This window comes from Odocoileus virginianus, unplaced genomic scaffold, assembly GCF_023699985.2.
Source record: "Odocoileus virginianus isolate 20LAN1187 ecotype Illinois unplaced genomic scaffold, Ovbor_1.2 Unplaced_Contig_9, whole genome shotgun sequence".
Lineage (NCBI taxonomy): Eukaryota > Metazoa > Chordata > Mammalia > Artiodactyla > Cervidae > Odocoileus > Odocoileus virginianus.
This window is the reverse complement of record NW_027224326.1, coordinates 996,102-1,013,548: the sequence shown is the minus strand read 5'-3', so window position 1 is coordinate 1,013,548 and position 17,447 is coordinate 996,102. Positions and strand designations below refer to the sequence as shown.

At 41.9% G+C, this 17,447-nt stretch overlaps 1 protein-coding gene across 1 annotated transcript in view; it reads right to left on the bottom strand.

The window, feature by feature from the left end:
- NIPA1 (NIPA magnesium transporter 1) overlaps positions 1 to 12,781 on the bottom strand; it is a 51,758-nt gene extending 38,977 nt beyond the window's left edge. Inside the window, exon 1 of the mRNA XM_020903518.2 lies at positions 12,434 to 12,781. Within this exon, the coding sequence (XP_020759177.2) occupies positions 12,434 to 12,596 (163 nt within the window). The 5' untranslated portion in view covers positions 12,597 to 12,781. The remainder of the gene's footprint in view (positions 1 to 12,433) is intronic.
- Between the last annotated feature and the right edge of the window lie 4,666 nt (positions 12,782 to 17,447).

Sequence of the window (17,447 nt, the reverse complement as noted above, 5' to 3'; positions counted from 1 at the left end):
ACAAAGATTATTAAAAAAAAAAAAAAAAAAGAAAAGCCAACTGTAAATTCTGGGATTGAAAAGTAAAATGAAAAATCAATAGAATGAAACAATCAATAGCAGATTTGAACTTCCTGGCAGAAGAAAGAATCAGTGAACTTGAAGACATATTGATAAAGATTATACATTCTGGAAAACATTAACAGAAAACAAGAACTAAAGAGAGAGAGGTACAAAGAAAAATTAACAGCACCTCAGAGAAATGTGGGACATCATTAACAATATCAATAGATATAAAGTGATTATGAGAGGAAAAGAAAGTACCAGAAAAAATATCCAAGGAAAAATAACTGAAACTTACCAAATGTGATTTTTTAAAAAATCTACACATCCAGGAAGCTCAAAAAACTCCAATAAGACAAACACAAAGATATCCACACCCAGCCACATGATGGTAAAACGCTCAAAGACAAAATTGTGAAAGAAGCAAGAGAAAAACAACTGACAACAAAGTCCAGTAAGATTAACAACTGACTTCTCAGCAAAATAGTGGAGGCCAGAAAGCAGTGGAGTAATACAACCAAAGTTCTTAAAGGAGAAACTGTCAAGCAACAGTCTTACATCCAGCTAAACTATCTTTCAAATATGAAGGCAAAACAAAGACATTCCCAGATAAGTAAAACTGAAGAGTACTGAGAACAGACATAGCTTACAATAAACATTAAATGAAGTTCTTCAGGTGAAAGCAAGTAAATTCAGATGGTATTTTGAATACATACACATACACACACACACACACACACTCCAGTAATGACAGAGGTAATTGTGTCATTATAAAAGTCAGTGGAAATGAAAATATATTGTCCTTTCTCAGCTGATTTGAAAAGGTACTGAATGTATATTATTGTATTGTTGGATCAATTACATACAGCATTATATAGTATACATTATATATATGTGTATACACATATATATAACATATAGTAATAAATTTGATAAGGACAGCACAAAGGATATGTGAGTGAGCAAAGTTTTACCGAGTAAGAACATGGTAACTTGATGGTAACTTGATCCACAGGAACAAAGGAAGAAAATAAGAAATAGTAAATAAGAAAGCAACGTAACAAGGACTTCTCTGCAGGCCAGTGGCTAAGACTCCACACTCCCCATGCAGGAGGCCTGGGGTTGGCCCCTGGGTTGGGAAGATCCCCTGGAGAAGGAAATGGCAACCCACTCTGGTATTCTTGCCTGGAAAATCCCATGAATGGAGGAGCCTGGCAGGCTACAGTCCACAGGCTGAAAAGAGTCGGACACAACTGAGTGACTTCACTTTGTTTCAGGGAACTATCCCACACGCTACAACTAAGAGTATGCATGCCACAGCTAAAATCCAGCCTGCCACAAAGAAGACTGAAGATCCTGGTGCTGCAACTAAGACCCAGCACTGCCAAATAATTTCTTTAAAAAGAAACATAAAAAACACTATAAATCTGTATTTGACTTCCTTTGTTTTCTAAGCTTCTTTGGGATATAAAATAATATAAAGTATACATTATCTTTATTATAAGCTACAACAATATATCATTGGGTTTGTAACATACAAAATGTAACATGTATAACAATAATAAAGAAAGAAATTACATGTATATGTATGGCTGAGTCCCTTTGCTGCTCACCTGAAACTACCAATATTGTTAATTGGCTATACCTCAATACAAAATGTTTCTGGTGTTAAAAAAATTACAAAAAAGAAAGAAAGAAGCAATGCAGCTGTGTAGGAGTAATGTTTCTATGTCTACCTGGATTTAAATTAGTGTAAGTCTGAAATAGACTCCATTAGCTAGGATATAATGGCAAGTCCTAGAGCAAATAACTAAAAAATATGGTGAAAAACCACTAAAGGAATTAAAATGTTACACTAGAGAAATTCACATAATACAAATAAAGCCATAAAGGAATAGAGAAACAGAAAATCTATGAGATGTATAGAAAAAGAGTAAATGGCATGAATCCAACTGTAATAATTAAAACAGTAAATGCCAACTGATTTATAGTATTGTTCAAGTCTTCTACTTCTTTGCTGATCTTCAGCCTTGGTTTTCTATCCATTTTGAATGTAGGATACTAACATCTCCAACCACTATTTTTTAAAAATTTTTATTGGTTTGGTTGCATCAGGTCTTAGTTGTGGTGCACAGGCTTAGCTGCCCCATGGCACATGGGATCCTAGTTCCCCAACCAGGGATCAAACCAGCGTCCCCTCCACTGGAAGGCAGATTCTTCACCACTGGACCACCTTAGAAGTCCAATCCAACCACTGCTTTTAACTGTCTATCTCTCTCTTTATTCTGTCAGTTTTGCTTCATGTATTTGGGGTATTGTTGCTAGGTCCACATATATTTAGAATTGTTATATCTTCCTGAAGATTGAACTATTTCATCATTATAAAAGGTCCTTCTTTGTCTCTAGTAACAATTTTTGTCTTAAAGTTTATTCTGCTTAATATAAGCATGGCCACTCCTGCTCTTTTGTGTACAAATAAATATTCTTGCTTATTATTTAAAATAGCTCTGAACATACTTTCATTCTAGACCTTGAAGATTGTTTTACAGCAAGTGAACACACTAATTTACTCAACAGCTTTCCAACATTCTATTTATGATATTCAAAAGATTGCAGAAACTTAGAAATCAAGGAATCAGTCACAATCTTCTCTGTTGGGGGTCTATGCTGAGGGCATGGGATCACTGCTATAGCAGCTGCTAGAATGTGGGCAACCCTCCTGCAGTTCAAGGATGCCAGTACAAGGGGACCCACTGAGACTCCTCTTTCACTGCTTTCACTACCATACAACACAAACATAACAACATAACATACAGCATATGCTTTTGATGGTTTACAATGGATTCTCACTAAAATGGAGAAGAACCTGGGATACTAGGAATTGAGAAATAACAAGACTTTGGTCTCCCTTTAATCAAAGGGTACAAGTCAGCTGCAAGTGTTTAGGGTCCTCCCACTCATACTCCCCAAGAGGAGCTTGAATTTGCTGAAATCCAAAGGTACTGCAATCACCTGCACCTTTTAAGTCAATATTAGGTAAAATTTTTCTGCTTTAATAGGCATTAAGTTACACTCCTAACTACATATCAAAGTGGTACTTCTCCATATGGTCCCCAAGGACCGCAGTTCAGCAGAACCCCCAGTGCTCGTGGAAGAAAACCCACTGCTCTTCCTGCTCATCCACCTGTGCAGTAGCTGCCCCAGGTTCCATCCTCTGGCAGCCAGAAACTCAGGAGCCTGCCTTCCACGTGAGGCCTTGGCCCTGCCATAGACATTACTTTCTTATGTCCTAAAATGACAATTTCTTCATAGTTTCACCTTCATCACTGTCCCTAAACATCCTAGTTACTCAGCTGACACCCTCAAGGGGCCCTTGTTCAAGCTTATGTTCATGCTCATCCTCTTCCAGGCTGATGTTTGGGACTCTTCAAGTTCTCTGGCCTCAGCAAGAACAAGTAGCTCAGAACTGTAGAACGCTGATGATTTTCTGTTTGTTTATTTGACTGCACTCATGCCTCCTCCCCTCCACTCCTAGGTATGGGTTCCAAAAGTAGAAATACCTAAAGTCTAGAATTTTTTCCCCCCTCATACTGGAAAGCCTGGATGCTGAAAGTTCAATGGTTGTTTATAACAGCTGAACCATAAGACAAAGAACTATTGTGCAAACACAAAAGAAACTTGTCAGGATGATAATACCAATTGGCAGTGATGTTGTCTATTGATAGTCTATTGTCTATTGATATTGACATGATAACATCAATTGGCAGGGATGACGGACTACTGATTTTTAAAACCTTCCATTTAGTTATAAACATGTATCAGAAACGTCCTTAAAATATTACTTTCTAGCACAAAAATACAGTCATCTAGTTTATGTACCTCCTGATCATTCCACAGGAAAATTGCTTCCATTCATGTGTGCTCCTGATAGGAAGAACAGAAGTTGCTGCTAACAGCAAAGCAGGAGTGGATCACTAAGTCCTCTACTAGTTAATTAATGCCTTAACTTAAAAGATGCTACAAAGTTTTTACAGAGTTCTTTTAAAAAATAGCTATCAAGAAAATTTCTTTCCTGACACCAACCAGCTAAATGAGAGCATTAACTACACTCAATTTGGGTACCTGGCATTCACCAATGTATGAATGGAGTTAGTACCTGAAGTTCTTTTGAATGTTTGTTATTAGATACCTAGAATTTACTTTCCTAAAGAAATAGCTAGGCAATCTTGAAAAAGAAGAAAAAAATTGTATGACTTATACTATCTGATTTTAAGATTATAAAAAAGCATAATCAAGACATACTGGCATAAGTATAGGCATAAACAATAAAAAGCTGAAGCTCTAATACTTTGGCCACCTGATGCAAAGAGCCAACTCAGGGGAAATGAGACCCTGATGCCAGGAAAGATCGAAGGCAGGGGGAGAAGGCAACAACAGAGGACAAGATGGTTGGATGGCATCACCGACTCAATGGACATGAATTTGAGAAAAGCCCGGGAACGATGAAGGACAGGAAAAGCTGGCGTGCTGCAGTCCACGGGGTCGCAAAGAGTGGGATACAACTGAGCAACATACAATCAAAACTGGAGAGAGAAATGGCAATCCACCCCAGTATTCTTGCCTGGAAAATCCCATGGACAGAGGAGCCTGGCAGGCTGCAGTCCATGGGGGTTAAAAGAGTTGGACACAACTGAGGGACTGAGCATGCAATAAAACCAGAATACAATTCAGAAATACACTCACACATGCACACTCATATCATGGATGAGAGCAGCAGTATAATTCAATCAACAAATGATGCAGAACCAAATGTCTACCAGTAGAGGAAATACTGAACCTTGACTCATACCTTCAGCTCAGTTCAGTTCAGTCGCTCAATCATGTCTGACTCTTTGCAACCCCATGGACTGCAGCACGCCAGGCTTCCCTGTCCATCACCAACTCCCGGAGCTTACTCAAACTCATGTCCATTGAGTTGATGATGCCATCCAACCATCTCATCCTCTGTTGTCCCCTTCTCCTCTGCCTTCAATCTTTCCCAGCATCAGGGTCTTTTCAAATGAGTCAGTTCTTCGCATCAGGTGGCCAAAGTATTGAAGTTTCAGCTTCAGCATCAGTCCTTCCAATGAATATTCAGGACTGATTTCCTTTAGGATGGACTGCGTTGGATCTCCTTGCAGTCCAAGGGACTCTCAAGAGTCTTCTCCAACACCACAGTTCAAAAGCATCAATTCTTAGGTGCTCAGCTTTCTTTATAATCCAACTCTCTCACATCCATATGTGACTACTGGAAAAACCATAGCTTTGACTAGACAGACCTTTGTTGGCAAAGTAATGTCTCTGCTTTTTAATATGCTATCTAGGTTGGTCATAACTTTTCTTTCAAGGAGCAAGTGTCTTTTAATTTCATGGCTGCAGTCACCATCTGCAGTGATTTTGGAGCCCCCCAAAAATAAAGTCTCTCACTGTTTCCATTGTTTCCCCATCTATTTGCCATGAAGTGATGGGACCGGATGCCATGATCTTAGTTTTCTGAATGTTGAGTTTTAAGCCAACTTTTTCACTCTCCTCTTTCACTTTCATCAAGAGGCTCTTTAGTTCCTCTTCACTTTCTGCCATAAGTGTGGCATACCTTGACACATATGTTAGTCATATACAAAAATTAATTCAAGATGGCTTGCAAAAAAGATCTTAATGACCCAGATAACCATGATGGTGTGATCACTCACCTAGAGCCAGACATCCTGGAGTGTGAAGTCAAGTGGGCCTTAGGAAGCATCACTACAAACAAAGCTAGTGGAGGTGATAGAATTCCAGCTGAGCTGTTTTAAATCCTAAAAGATGATAGAACAACAGACTGGTTCAAAATTGGGAAAGGAGTACATCAAAGCTGTATATTGTCACCCTGCTTATTTAACTTATATGCAGAGTACATCATGTGAAATGCTGGGCTGGATGAAGCACAAGCTGGAATCAAGATTGCCAGGAGAAATATCAATAACCTCAGATATGCAGATGACACTACCCTTATGGAAGGAAGTGAAGAGAAACTGAAGAGCCTCTTGAGGAAGGTGAAAGAGTGAAAAATCAAGTTTAAAACTCAACATTCAAAAAGCTAAGATCATGGCATCCGGTCCCATCACTTCATGGCAAATAGATGGGAGAGAAACAATGGAAATAGTGACAGACTTTATTTTCTTGGGCTCCAAAATCTTGCTCCTTGGAAAAAAATCTATGACAAACCTAGAGAGCATATTAAAAAGCAGGGACTTTGCCAACAAAGTTTTGTCTAGTCAAAGCTATGGTTTTTCCAGTAGTCATGTATGGATATGAGAGTTGAACCATCAAGACGGCTGAGCTCCAAAGAATTGGTGCTTTGAACTGTGGTGTAGGAGAAGACTCTTGAAAGTCCCTTGGACTACAAGGAGATCAAACCAGTTAAGCCTAAAGGAAATCACTCCTGCATATACATTGGAAGGACTGACGTTGAAGCTGAAGCTCCAATACTTTGGCCACCTGATGTGAAGAGCCAACTCACTGGAAAAGACCCTGATGCTGGGAAAGATCTGAAGGCAGGAGGAGAAGGGGATGACAGAGGACAAGATGGTTGGATGGCATCACCGATTCATGGACGTGAGTTTGAGCAAACTCTGGGAGATGGTGAAGGACAGGGAAGTTTGGCATGTTGCAGTCCATGGGGTCACAAAGAGTTGGACACTGCTGAGTGACTGCACAGCAACATTCATGCAACCACTGAATATTTTTCACAGGATCTTTAACAGCACAGGGATGAGCACAACCACAGGACATAAACTGGCACACAGTTCTCAGGGGGCGTCTGACAGGTGGTGTTTATTCCATAAGTATTGAATGTGACTAAGAAGAAACACACCTAACTGTAACAGTAGTTACCTCAAAGTGAAGAGATGAATACTTTTTATTTTCCTATTCATTATGTACTTCCCAGATTTTAAAAAATGACCATATTTCTATAACCAGGAAGAAGTTGCTCTTTTAAAAATATGACAATGCCCAGAGTTCTCTGGAATGATATTATTGTTTAGCAGAGCTCTGACTGGGCATGAACAAGCAAACTAAACCCTCTGCCTGCCCACCCGCCCTGGCTGATGCAGGCAATATTTAAAAGACTCAGTTTACAGTCACAGATTTGGAAACATTAGGGAATGGCACAGATACATAGGGAATGTGGGGTTAGGCAGTGTGGGATTGAGCATATTCTTCTTGAAAAATGGTCTTTTCTAGTTGCTCATCTTTAAATTTTTTTTTAAAAGGACTATTTACTCATTGAGGACTTAAAATACTGGAAATATAGTACTTACTTATAATAAACCAGTATCATAGTATGAGCTTTTCCCAAATAAATTATGAAACTCATTAGAAAAGTCTTAATTGTAGGTGAATTTATATATTAATATCTTCCCATTCACTTTTCCTACAGGCAGCATGAGAGAAAGACCACCTTCAAAGTCAGCCTGCACTGGGTTCAAACCATGGTACTACCAGTCCTGTATCGACCACATGCCTCAACTTCTCTCCTGCATCACACCTCCTGGGACCCAGGTCCCTATACTGTCCCCTCACACTCTGAACCTGGGCTGGCTCTGAGTATACCACTAGAATGTGGCAGAAGTAGTATTGTAAGACTTCCAAAACAGGTCACAAAGATCGTTCAGCCATCACTTTAGTCTTTGGAAGATTTGGTCTAGACGAAGCTATCCAGCACGTAAGGGGTATGACTTCCCTGAACCGAGCACTATGGTGTGAGAAAGCCCAAGGAGGTCATGTGTGAAGAGACTACAATAGTGACAGAGGTAGGGAGGAAGAGGGAGAGAGAAAAAGAGAGGGGGCTCAGGACTCTCCCTAGCTGCTTCAGCTGTCCCGAGCAAGTGAGTGAGGAAAGCATCTCAGATGGCTCCAGCCCCAGCCACTGTCTGACTGCAACCCACTGGAAGACGCCAAGGAAGCAGGGCCCATCTGAGTCCAGACAGATGCATGAGGCTGGGACATCATGAGTCTTGTGTAAGTAGCAGCCTTCTTTACCTTCTCTTCTGGAAATACTATCAAGTAAACCAGATATGCACAGGCCATGGAGCCACTTGATGCTCTTAACAACTGCACCCTGCTCCTTATCAGTGATCTCCCCTTGGAGCTGGCAGGGATCAGGGTTACAGGTTTTCAGATCTGGCAGTAACTCTGGCTTCTGTTGCTTAGTAGAGGCCACAGGTAAATGAGGTCAGCTCTGAGTAATTTGAAGAAAGCTCACAGATAAAATACAAGGTTCAGTTTTACCCTCTTGACTACATGGATACTCATGGCCAGTTAGATGGCATATTGAGTGCTCACCATACGCTTCCCCGTTGACAGGACGTGTCCCCTGCCTTGAGCAGCCACGATCCAGGGGGCACACAGACAAGTGAACAAACCATTGTACCACAGGTTTCAGGGGCAGAAAAGGGTTGAGGATAGGCACAAAGAAGACATACAGCAGAAGGAGCCAATTCCATCTGTCAGGGCGGGAGGAGTCACAGAAGCTGAGAAACTAACCGCAGGCCCAAAGGATGGCAGGGGTGAAGACAACATGTGTCCACCTCATCTCCGGGTATGGGGGTACATGCACCTAGGTGTGTGCCTGGGAATGACAGGAGAGGCAAGGGAAAAGTGTACTTTCGACAGCCAGAGAGCATGTGCCCTTCAAATCAGTACAGGAGGCTTGAGACTAGCAGGCGGGATACTTGGATTCCAGTTTTCACTCTCATGAGACAACTCACTCACCTTCTGAGCACCTAACAGTGTAACTACACATCTAGGCTGTACTATTTTCAGGAAAAGAGACTATGAAATCTGAAAAGCACTTTTTTATCGTGGAAAAATACATATAAAAGTCACCATTTTAACCATTTTTAAGTGTACAGTTCAGTGGCATTAAGTACATTCACTCTGTTGTACAATCACCACCATCCATCTCCAGAACTATCCCATCTTACAAAGCAGAAACCCTGTGCCCATTAAACATTAATTTTCCACCTCTCCTTACAGCCCCTGTGACACCATTCTACTTTCTGTCTCTATAATTTGACTACTCTAGGTACCTCATATAGGTAGAATCACATAAGGTTTGTCCTTCTGTAACTGATTTATTTCACTTAGCATAATGTCTCAAGGCTCATCTATAATGAAGCATGTGTCAGGATTTCCTTCCTTTTTAAGACTAAATAATATTCCTTTTAAATGTATATACCACAATTCATTTATCCATTTATCCATCAATGGATATTTTGGTTGTTTCCACACTTTCTCTATTGTGAATAATGCTCCTATGAACAAGGGTGTGCAGATATCTATCCAAGTCCTGCTTTTATTTCTTCTGGATATATATACTCAGCAATGGAACTGCTGGCTTATATGGTAATTCTACATTTAATTTTTTGAAGAACTTCCATATTGATTTGCATAGCAGGTATACCATTTTACATTCCCACCAACAGTGCACAAGGGTTCCAATTTCTCAACATCCTCAGCAATGCTTATTACCTCTTACTTCTTTTTAAAACAACAGCCATCATAATAGGCATTAGGAGGTATCTCCTGGTTTTGATGAAAGGGAATTTTTTAAAAGTTCGTGATTCTTCCAGGCCTAGGACATTCTAATAGAATTACTCATCTATGCAGTCCTCCAAAGCCTCCAGCAAATCCATACATATGACTTTCCTGAGGCTGTCTCTACAATGTCAGTCTGAGGGTAGGACATCATCCCCCTAGCTAAGAGGCTTCATCCTAGCCTATCTACCCGCACAGGAATTCTAATATTGCAACTGGCTTTCAACAAACATCTACTCGATGATTACCTTGCTTCTCTTTTATAAGCTCTGCTTCAAGTGGGTTCTAACACTAAACACATTATCAATGTCCTGTAGCCCCAGGTGCTCCCGGACCACTTCCCATCTTCAGAGTCCTTCAAAGCCACCCCAGAAGTGAGGCGGTTCATCTTAAGCCTGTGTTGTGGATGGTGCTCCTAGCCTATTCATTTTCATTCCACGCGTGGTATTCCATTCAAGGTCCTTGCAAGAGTGAGTGAAAGCTAGTAACAGAGGAAGCTGTTACAACCCCTCCACCCAATAGAAGGGCTGTGACCAGAATGGTGGCTCTCCTGAAGCTGAGACTCAGAAGAAATACTGGTGCATGGCAACACAATAAAGTCGAAACTTTCAGCTTTTTACAGAGGTAAAAACCATTCCTTAACATAAGAACTTGACTCTTTTCTGTTTTCAGCCACCCTCTCTGTCCTCCCATCTTCATTTCAGTCATTTCACAATGGCCAACTATGCTGCCTGTCAGCAGAGGCAGAAAAAGGATGCAGGAGGAGTCGATTTTGAAACTACGTGTCCTCAATACCTACAAGAGTATACTTACATATAATAAGACTTTCATGAATATCTGCTGAACAAATCAAAACTAATTTATCAAAACAAGACTATATGTCCATACTCTATCATTATGAGGAACCCAGGTAGCTTGAATTAGTAATGTTGGATAGTAAGTGGGGAAGAATGAAATTAGCAAATATCACAGTTTCACTCATTAATTTAAAGGCATGGTGTGCAAGCATAAATAAAAGCCCATCAATAATTTTTTTCAGGTTTCTGTGGGTTTTTTTCTTATTCACTAACTCCCTTGAACACATAAACTCAGCTGAAACAACACATTTAGTTTTACTCAATAATCATTGTTTTCTGGTAAGTCTATAACCAGGTTTCCCTAGATTTTACCTAATGTCACATGGTCACGTGTCCTCAGGCTCCTCCTGGCTCTGACAGTCTCTCAGACTTTACAACCTTGACAGGAGGGCTGAAGATATTTCGCAGGCTATTTCTGAATTCAGCTTTGTGTGGTGTTTTTCTCATGGTTAGACTGGGTTGTGGGTTTGGGAGATCATGTACCCATTCTATCAAGGGCACATATGTTCTTTATTTTTTAATTACAGCAAATACTTCACCCTAAAGCCCCTCAAACTGACAGGTGCTCCCTGAAAAGTGTGCAGCTGCCAGACGGCTGTTTCCTACCTGATAGTTTACAGCCGCAGCCGAGGGAAACTACAGTAGATTTCATTTAGATCTTATGTATATACTGCAACGTTTTCCCTTTGAAGCTGAATTCTTTAACAAATATCTATGATTTCATATTTTCTCTGGAAGTTGTAGGTACCTTTATCTCTTTCCTCAATTCACTCATGGCTGAACATCCAGGGCACTCAAGAGAGTTTCACTTGTATTCTAGAATTTGAGTTAACTTATTCTTAAACCCATGACCTGGCGGCTTCCTCCTTCCCAGAAAGCTCCTAACACTACTCTTGTAGAACACAATGAACAACCACAAGACCTCAGTCCTTCTGGACATATAGCAGTTACATTAACTGACATTAACTGGTTCATTAGCAGTTTTAAAGCATGCTACATCTTGCCTTCAGTAAACAGAATTAACCTCTCAGCACACAGGAACACTGGCAAAGAACTCTGCCGCATCTCTCACTTTCCATACTGATAAGAAGAGTCCACCCCAAGCAATATTCAGTCGGCCCATTCTTGGTTATTTTAATCTGTCTTGCGTGTTTTTCACAGTGAAAATCCTTTGTTGTCAACTAGGTCAAATCTAAACCAAAGATGGTTCAGTCAAGGACCTCAGGAACAGAAGCCGCAGGAAAGCACAGACCCCGAGGGCAAGCGCCTCCCTGGCCCGCAAGTCCCACGCTGGCCGGCCTAGCGCGCATTTTCTCTTCCGCACTGCTGCGGCCACTGCAGGGAGAGAGGTCAGCGGACCCTGCCCTCCAAGTGCACCCCTGGCCCGAGTCACAGCAAAGGTCGCTCCTCCCGGCCCGGCAGTGGGCTCCGACCATTCCAGGAATACTGCAGACAAGAAGCCGTCCCTAAGCAGCCGGCGAATGCAGGTGACAGGGACACCGGGGCGGCAACCAGAGGGCGGGTCGGCGGGCTGCAAGGCTGCAAAGGGATTGGGTCTGCGAGGTAGGAAAGAGGTCTGCTGGAAAAACCGTATAAAACTGAAGACGGCCTTGGCAGCCGCTGGGAAGGGAGAAGAACAGTGGCGGCGACACCACTACCATCGCTCAGGGAGGGCAGCTGATTTCCCCGGCAGCTTTCCTAGCAGAGACGCTCCTGGCGCGCAGGGCAGCGTCCGTGCCTGCGCTTCGGGTGGGCTAAGGGGTCTCCAGCCCGCGCAGCTCGCCCTTCGGAGGTGCCCCGCTCGGTCTGACGACCCGAACACTCCCCTACTTGAGGCAGCTCCTCTCCCAACACCCGGCGGAGGCTCCCTCCACACCCCCCGCCCCCACCCCGAGCAGGGCCGCTGCCCGCCCTACCTCGCCGCTTGGCGCGCACGATGCCCTTCTTCTGAAGCACGAACGTGGACCCGTTCACCAGGCTCGACACTACGGCCACGCCCAGGCCGAGCGACACGGCGGCGGGGCTCGGGCTGCGCGCCCCCTCCCCGGCCGCCGCCGCTGCAGCAGCCGCAGTCCCCATTCCGCCCGTGCCCGCCCTCTGCGCCTGCGCGCTCGCCCGCCCGGCCAGAAGGCGGGGGCCGGCTCGGCCCAAAGCGACTGGGGTGTGGGGCGGGGGCACCCTGGGCGGCACGGAGGCAGGGTGGAGTCTGGGCTCCTCGCGGAGGTCAGGCGGAGGGTGGATCCCGAGTTCTGGGAGGAGGGTGAGCGCCGAGTGGAAGCGAATGAGGGTTCGGAGCGCTTTACGAGAGGCGGCGGTGGTGAGGGATGGAGGGAGACGGTAGGTGGGTGGGTGTAGAGGCAGAGTTTCCAGATTTGGCAACTGCAAATACAGGACCCCCAGTTAAGTTTGCATCTCGGATAAACACATAATTTTTAGTGGTTGTCCCATGCAATATTCGGGAGTGAAAAAGCGCCAACAAAACGCAGTCCTAACTGGGATCATGGACCCCCACAAAGCTGGTCCGGGATCAGCAGGGAGCCGCCCCTGGGGCCTGAAGCCAAGCCAGCTATGGAATCTCAAATGGGACCACTAAATGAAGTCATCTGCCTCCGCTCTGGAGCTGTGAGCTTGTGATCATACTGTCTGTCCCAATTTATTTTTGATAAAACATACCAAATTTCAGAAAACACGGAACAGTATTTTAAAATTACTCAAGCGCACTACCCTCGCCTAATAGTTATTTTAAAATGTTTTCCCACCTAAAGTACAATTTAATTACAGTATACAAAATAGTCTTTTTATTTAATATGCCATAATCAGTTTTAATGTTGCTGCACAATAATTGTTTTAATGTATGGTGTTGGTGGTTTAGTCGCTAAGTCATGTCTGACTCTTGCACCCCATGGACTGGGAACCTACCAGGCTCCTCTGTCCATGGGATTCTCCAGGCAAGAATACTGGAGTGGGTTCCCATTTCCTTCTCAGCATTAAAGGTCTCATACAGAAATACAGAAATGATAGTATCATCTCCCGTAAAGATAATTACCATAATTTGTGTAACTGTTCTTCGGCTGTTGTTGGTTGTTAGTGTTGAGTCCTGCCCCAGGCCATAGGTACAAGGACTTGTACCAAGGCCACAGAAGCAGAGCCCAGAATCAACCTCACCCACGAAGCTGATTGAACCCCTTTGTAACATTTGCCAGAAGCCCCTGATCATCACTAACAAGCTCCTGACTCCAAGTTAGGCAAAGATGCCCACTCCAGTAAACACCCTATGGTACCCCATCCAATCACCTAATATCAACCTTCCAGCAGGAATTTTCTTTGTCTTGAGGCTATAAAAATTGGCTACTAACCCACAAAAATACTGACTCTCCCCGGTCTGTCAGGAGGTTGGCCTGCTGCACGTATAGCACGTTCATTATCTCTGCTCCTTGCTCCTAATAAACTTATTCCCTTCTGAAATACTCTGTGTCTGGAAATTCTTTTCCAGCCTAAGCTCAGACTGCTTCAACAGTAAGGTTGCTACCAGTTTGTTTGTTTTTCTATTATAAGTGACCATTTTCCTAAGTTTTAAAAATACTGAAGAGTATCAGTCTATACCTATATACATCACTCTTTGTGAAGCAATACAAAATCAAATACTATTTCAGTATGAAAACTTTTATGCTGAATGAATCTAGTCTTTTGCTTATTCTTCTTTGTTGTGGTAATGTATACATAACATAAAACTTACCATTTTAACCATTTTAAAATATGCAGTTCAGTGGCATTAATTACATTGACAATGTTGAGCAACCCTTATTACTATTTCCAAAAGTTTTCCATTATTAAAAACAGAAACTCTGTAACCATAAAGCATATCCCATTTCCCTCCCCCTAGTCCCTGCTAACCAGTAAGCTACTTTCTGCCCCTGTGAATTTGCCTATTTTAGATATTTCATATAAGTGGAATTGAACTATATTTGTCCTTCTGTGACTGGCTTGTGTCACTCAGTATAACATTTTTGAGGTTCATGCATGTTGTAGCATTTGTCCATGCATGTGTTGTAGCATTCCTTTTTATGACTGAGTAATATTCCATTGTAGGTGTATACAGTAGTCCCCTCTATGCAAGGTTTCACTTTACCTGGTTTCAGTTACTCAAACTCAATGTGGTCTAAAATATTAAATGGAAAATTCCAGAAATAAATAATTCATAAATTTTAAATTGCATGCTGTTCTGAGTACTGTAGTGTGATGAAATCTCATGCCATCCTGCCCAGGACAAGAATTATCCCTTTGCCCATTGTATACCATCCATTTGGTCATTTAGGAGCATCTTAGTTATCACATCAACTACTGGTAGCACAGTGCTAATGTTCATGCAACCGTTATTTTACTTAATAACGGCTCCAAAGTACAAGAGTAGTGATGCTGACAATTTGAATGTGCCAAAGAGAAGCTCTAAAGTACTTCTGTCATGTGAAAAGGTGAAAGTTCTCAATTTAATAAGGAAAGGAAAGAAAAAAAATTGCATTCTGAGGTCATAAGATCTACACTTAGAATGAATCTTCTATCCATGAAATTGTGAAGAAGGAAAAAGAAATCTGTGCTGGTTTTGCTGTTACACCTTCAAACTGCAAAAGTTCTGGCCACAGGGATAAGTGCTTAGTCAAGATGAAAAAGGCATCACATTTGTACAAGAAGATATTTTGAAAGAAAGACTATATTCAGATAACATTTATTACCATGCATGCATGCTAAGTTGCTTCAGTCATGTCCAACTCTTGAGCAACACTGTGGACTGCAGCCTACCAGGCTCCTCTGTCCATGAAATTCTCCATGAAGAATACTGGAGTGGGTTGCCATGCCCTCCTCCAGGGGATTCCCCTGACTCAGGGATTGAGCCAGCATCTCTTATGTCTCCTGCATTGACAGACTGATTCTTTGCCATTAGCACCACCTGGGAAGCCCCTTTATTACAATGTGTTGTCACAATTGTTCTATTTTATCATTATTGTTGTTAATCTCTTACTGTGCATTATTTACTAATTAAACATTGTCATAAGTATGTATTTATGGGGGGGTGGGGAACACAGTATATATAGAGTTCAGTACTACCTGCGGTTTCAGGCATTCACTGGGGTTCTTGGAACATATTGCCTGCATGTTAAAGGGGACTTCCCTGGTAGCTCAGATTGGTAAGGAGTCCGCTTGCAATGCAGGAGACCCCAGTTCAATTCCTGGGTCGGGAAGATCCCCTGGAGAAGGGATGGCTACCCACTCCAGCATTCTTGGGCTTCCCTGCTGGCTCAGGTGGTAAAGGATCCACCTGCAATGCGGGAGTCCTGGATTCAGTCCCTGGGTTGGGAAGATCCCCTGAGGGAGGGTATGGCAACCCACTCCAGCGTTCCTGCCTGGAGAATCCCCATGGACAGAGGAGCCTGGCAGGATATAGCCCGTGGGGTCGCAGAGAGGCGGATCCCATTGAGTGACAGAGCACAGCACGAGGGAGGACTACTGCTCAGCATTTTGCTTTTCTGGTCATTTTTTGATGGACAGTTCGGTTGTTTCTACCTTTGGCTCTTGTGAATGTTGTTGCGATGATCACTGTCATGAAAGTATCTATTGGAGTCTCTGACTTAAATTCTTTGGGGTATATACCTAAGAGTGGAATTGCTGAGTCGTGTGGTAACTGCTATATTTAGCTTTCTGAAGAACCACCAAACTTTTCCACAGCCACTATGCCATTTTATGTCCCAACCAGTAATACATGAGGGTTCCAATTTCTCCAAATTATCACCAATACTTATTATTTCCCATAGTCTTTTTCCCATAGCCATTCTAGTAGGTATGAAGTGGTTGCTTATTCTTTTTAATTATAGTATTTAACATCAATGATGTTTTTTGGAAACATAAACAACATCTTGTATCTTAAATCTCAGCAGAAGCAAGTGGGCATAGCAGCAACAGCATTACCATAATCATAATGTTTTACTTTTCTAATAATGCTATTTAAAAGAAAAAGACTAAAGCACTTTTGGAAAAAGAGGCATGCTAAGTTTAAAAAAAACTCAATACATTTAGAGAATATAACGTCATCTCAAATTTCATCTCGCTAAAGTAACTTATTACCGTCGAGAACTCCACTCCAGACATATTTCCAGTATATGGATATATGGGTAGACATTTTATCCAATGGGAAGGCACATGTACATAACTTGGGTTTAACATTTAAAAAACTGAAAAGAAACTGAAGTAACTACCCAAGATGAGATAAACACTAATATACCATAAGAGATATTAGTTCCTTAAAGATACCACTAAAATTTATATGAAAAGCAATAAGAGGTGGTAGTTATTATGTTTTTCTTAACTCCACATTTCAAACTTAGTATCAATGAGAAGTGAGGAAATCGGCTTACTTTCTGACTCCTTGAAATGTTTTATATGTTGAGACATATAACACTTAGAGACTATTCTTTATTCATATGTATCTTAAATATATATGAATTGAGGTGCTCCTATGTTGGGTGCATAGATATTTACAATTGTTATGTCTTCCTCTTGGATCGATCCTCTGATTATGGTGTAGTGTCCTTCCTTATCTCTTGTAATCTTCTTTATTTTAAGGTCTGTTTTGTCTGATATGAGGATTGCTACTCCAGCTTTCTTTTGCTTCCCATTTGCATGGAATATATTTTTTCCATCCTCTCACTTTCAGTCTATATGTGTCTTGAGGTCTGAAGTGGGTTTCTTGTAGACAGCATATATATGGGTCTTGTTTTTGTATCCATTCAGCCAGTCTGTGTCTTTTGGTTGGAGCATTTAATCCATTTACATTTAAAGTAATTATTGATATATATGTTCCTATTGCCATTTTCTAATTGTTTGGGGTTGATTTTGTAGATCTTTTTCCTTCTGTTGTATTTCTTGACTGTATACGTC